The 4,931-nt window shown below is 41.6% G+C and overlaps 1 protein-coding gene across 2 annotated transcripts in view; it reads left to right on the plus strand.

Annotated features, from left to right (window-relative positions):
* Positions 1 to 4,931, plus strand: part of CCDC152 (coiled-coil domain containing 152) — a 39,137-nt gene that overhangs the window by 28,223 nt on the left and 5,983 nt on the right. For both annotated transcript variants that reach the window (XM_025207699.1, XM_025207700.1), the window contains exon 5: positions 3,186 to 3,250. In XM_025207699.1, coding sequence (XP_025063484.1) covers positions 3,186 to 3,250 — 65 coding nt within the window. The remainder of the gene's footprint in view (positions 1 to 3,185; positions 3,251 to 4,931) is intronic.

Here is a 4,931-nt window from a genome sequence, read left to right on the forward strand (position 1 = left end):
TCCACTTTCCTCCCTTTCTTGAAGATAGGCACCACATTGGCCTTCTTCCAGTCTTCGGGCACTACACCAGAGCGCCAAGAGTTTTCAAAGATCCGTGCCAGTGGCTGGGCTATGATGCTCACCAACTCCTTGAGTACCCTGGGGTGTAGATTGTTAGGGCTGGCTGACTTGAAGGTATCCAGCCTGTCAAGGTGCTCCTTCACGAGGTTAGCATTGATGGAAGATTTAAAATGAGGATAGCATTTAAAAAGAATTTGAATGCAAAATTGCAGAACAAGAAATTATCCACAGATTGGATTGTGTTAAGCATGTAAACAGGCACTATGGATTCTTATCCCATTACCTAGATTAGCTTTTGTGACACTCTTATCCTTATGGGTTTATTACTTATTCATTTCTCCCAGCACTGTTTCTCTTTCCCCCTCCCCTCTCTCCACCCTCTTCCTCCCTTCCTTCCCGGCCTTCTGTAATCAAATCACAATTTCTATTTGTTACACTGCTCTGTGCATCCTTTCACAGCATCTCTTAAAGTGAGCTTTGGGTCATGAAAGCTGATGCTATACTTCTCTGATTTATAATTTTAATAATCTATACAATGCAAATCTACACTGTCTTCTGCCTGACTTCAGACTAACATGGCTAACTACCATCTCCTTGCTCACCCATTCATCATTGGCAATCCCGCACAGTTGAGGATGATTAATCACACGGGTCAAATAAAGCAGAGGTTCCCAACCACTGGGCTGCGGCCTAGTACCAGGCCACAGCGAGTTGGCTGCCAGATCGTGGCATGAGCCCTCTGCTCAGACCTCCATCTGTCTGCACAGGCGAGCAACTTCTGGGTTATAGCTGCATGGTGGGGAGAACCCAGGAGGGAGGCAGCTGGCTCTGTGCACCCCATCCCGGTGGGTCACAGTATAAAAAAGATTGGGAACCACTGAAATAAAGGTTTGTAGATGAGTCCATTGATGGCTAAGAAGACTCATCCTAGATCTGCAGACTCTCTGGCAAATGCCACAGGTGTTGGCTAAAGGGAGATCAAACTGTGGGTTTCTTGGCCTTGTTTCCTTTCCTTCCATTTCTGTTGTTTTTCTGTCTCCAGGGTGAGACTGTTTTCCACAAAGTAAGGTGTACCTTCTCTCATAAGGCATCTCCATGGATCCTGTGCCAAGCTAGTTTTTCCCAATTTGTGATGTTAATGCCACACTTCTTAATGTTCACCTTGAGGATATCCTTGAAGTGTTTTCTCTGCCCCCACATGTCCTTTGTCCTTGGCTGAGTTGGGACTGTAGGAGTTATTCTGGTAAACATCCATCAGGCATGCACACACAACACCCTGTCCATTGCAGCTGATGCTGAATAATCAATGATTCTATGCTGGTGGTGTTAGCATCAGTTAGGATACTGGCATTTGTGCGATGATCCTCCCACTTCTTTGACCTTCTTTAACAGGGACCTTGAGACTCCTGTCAGTAGCTCCAGAAATCAGCCTTCCTGATGATTCTGTACGCTGATTCTCTATGCTGTGACTTGGACCCTTCTCCATCCTGGGAAAACTCCAAAGATCTCAGACACTTTACAAACAGTCATTAAAATATATCAAAGCCAATTCCCTCCCCACCACAAAACACACACACCATCCTCAATGTCCCAATTCATCCTGAGTCTCAGAATCCTCCAGAAGTTGCTCTCCCTGGGACATCTGGCATTCCTCCAACTGATGCTCCATTTCTCTCAGATGCTTCTGGCATAGAGGAGTCAATTTCCCCTTTACAGGCAGACAATGCCTTGGGTACCTAACCCAATAATGTCTCCTTCTGCCTGGGAATGGTAATTCTTTTTGCCTAGTGTCACTAGGGCAATAAAAATATATCGGCTAAAGAGATATTTAGCAGTTCTGTACATGCCCTTTTCCTTAAATGTGTATCCCTTAGTTCCTTGGCTATACCGTGTCCAAATCATAAAGACACACAGACAGCATATCAAAATCTATACAGTGATAGCATCAACATAAATGGATACAGCATAGCTTGGACTTTTCAACAAGACTGCATATGCCATAATAGTACAACAAACGCAATATCTAGTATAACAAATGCAAATCTGCACAACCCGCCACAAACCCCCAGACCATAGTGAGGTTCACGACAATTATTTTCAACCCTCCTTGTTAAAACTGTTATTGATCAGCAAGAATGCATGGAGTGTTTCTATATTTTATACAATGACTTTTGAGTGTAAAATATCAGAACAGTAAATATCTATTGCCAAGACTATAATGCAGGAGTCCCAAATGAATGTCCCTTGAGCTATTAGGGTACAGAATCAGGTACCCTCTTTTGCTCTTTCTAGCTACGTAAATCATGCATTCTGTTCTGTACAGGATCCCATCCTGAGGTGCCCTAACTCTAGATTCTGGGCAGGAGCCAGACACCTAAAACTTAAGCATAGTAGTAAATAACTTATAACTACACAAAATACATTTATGGCTGCTTTCTTTTAAGATAAAGGCAGCAACAGCAATGTGGTATGCAGAATGCAAGTGAAGTCTAACTTGTAGGTGCCTGAACCCTTTACTGGATCTGACTCTTAGAGTGTCTATATACATGTTCCTGGAGAGCTGCTGTAATTAAAACACTGCAGCATCCCATGTACTCAGTGTCCTGTGTTTCAAAATGGCCGTGGGGGCATTTTAACTGAAGCTTGTTTGACAAGTTAGTTAAAGCACCCCGCCGCCATTTTGATACATGTAATGTTACAGCACACTGGAATGTTCTAATTAGAGCACTCGAGCAGATTTAATCGAGTCTACTCCAACACATTGTAATTAGAAGCATGTGTATAGGCACCCTTAGTTTCTCATCCAAAGAGCATGACATGTAAAAGGAATGATTAAATCAATAGTATAAAACTAAGACAAATATTACACAACAATTGTGTTTTTAAAAAAATTATAAAAAATGTACTTGAGATGCTGAAGATGTACCCCCATATGTAAGTGATATCATAAGGGCATTTACAAAATGTAAGGAAGCTTAATTAGTTTATAATTAAACTATATAATGAAAACTTAGTTTATAATTTAAACTTCAGTTGGATACATATAGAACTATCCCTTATTTTACCTTTGAATTAATAGAGAAAGTTAAATCTCATCTGCCTAATACAATATTTTATTTACACAGATGAAAATGAAAGGCTGAAGAACAACATCCATATCTTGGAAGAGAAATTAAAGGCTCATGAACAGGTGAGACATGACTGGGCATTTTATATGCAAAGTAAAAAGAACATTTATCTACTATATATTTATTTCAATTGGAGACTCTCAAGGAATGATTTTTAGCTCTTTGAGTAATGGGGTCTGGAATTGATCATTCCTTCTGTGTCTGTTTCCAATTCTAATTTTCCAATATTAATTTTGTGTAGTTGCAGCATCCCTAAACTTGTTGACAGGCACAAAAGAAAACCACAAAAGCTTTCTAATCCTTAAAGCTAAATTGTGTCTTTTCAGCTGTATTTGGGGAGTACAAAGTGGTAGCAGGAGCATCAAAATGTAGTCTGAATTTCCATGAAATTCTGTGACTTTCCTGAAGCCCCATGAAAACACACAGTGCTCCACCAGCTTCTTAACAGGCTCAGCGTGTGACTTTTCTGTGACTCATTTGTCCACCTGCCCCTTTCCTTTGTGGAGGTCTAATAACATCACCAGTGCTGGCCAGCAGTGGTGTTAATTGGCATTAATACTCTGCATTAAGATGGACTCCAATCTCAGATGGCTGTGAAAGCTAAGCAGGGGCACAACTGGTGGGGAAAGGAATGCATCTACCCTCTCTTGTACCTTAAATCTGCAAATAACTAAGAGTAATCTTATTACTGATTTTTTATTTCATTTATATTAATCATGAGCTATTTAGTACAACATATCAGTATATAGGGTTATGTCAATAGTCTGGGGATTAAAAGTACTGCAAACAGATGTAATTATGTAGGTAATTTGATATTATTATACATTATAAAAGGTAATATAGATGCTTTGGTTTAAGGAATTTCTCAAAATTATACATTTTAAATGCTATTTAAAGCACATTCTAATAGTCATGACCTAATAGAAGTCAATATAGGATTATTATTTAATCTTAGGCTGAAGCCCTACAGCTGAACCCTGGGTTGTTGTTACTTCTCCACAGACCCTGCTCCACTAGTAAGGGGAAAAAATTAACAGTATTGATTATGCTAGTGCACGATTGTCTACTGATAGAATTGCGCAGATGGAAAATAAAACTGTAGACTTCACTCAAGATATGGACATAACTGGACACCTTGAATAGACCAGAAAGAGCAGAGAATAAAGAATACTGTATCGTATGAAAAGTAGACTTAGCTATGAATCATAGAATCATAGAAGTAGGGTCAGAGGGACCTTGTAGATCTTCAAGTCTGACCCCCTGCCTGGGCAGGAAGAAAACTGGGCTCAAATGACCCCAGCCAGGTAGGCATCAAGCTGCTTCTTAAAGACCCCCAGGGTAGGAGCCAGCACCACGTCCCTTGGAAGTTGGTTCCGGATCCTAGCCGCCCTAACTGTGAAGTAGTTCCTATGGATGTCTAATCTAAACCTACTCTCCAACAACTTGTGGCCGTTATTCCTTGTTATCCCGGGGGGCGCTAGGGGAAACAAGGTCTCCCCCAAACCCTTCTAGTCCTCTCTAGTGAGTTTATTGATGGTCACCAGGTCCCCCCTCAGCCTTCTCTTGTGCAGGCTGAACAGGTTCAGGTTCCGTAGCCTCTCATTGTAGGGTCTGCCCTGCTGTCCTCGGATCATGCGGGTGGCCCTCCTCTGGACCCTCTCAGTGTTGTCTACATCCTTCTTGAAGTGGGGTGCCCAGAACTGGACACAGTACTCCAGCTGTGGCCTGACCAGTGTCACGTAG

This window comes from Alligator sinensis, unplaced genomic scaffold (assembly GCF_000455745.1).
Source record: "Alligator sinensis unplaced genomic scaffold, ASM45574v1 scaffold663_1, whole genome shotgun sequence".
Taxonomy (NCBI): domain Eukaryota; kingdom Metazoa; phylum Chordata; order Crocodylia; family Alligatoridae; genus Alligator; species Alligator sinensis.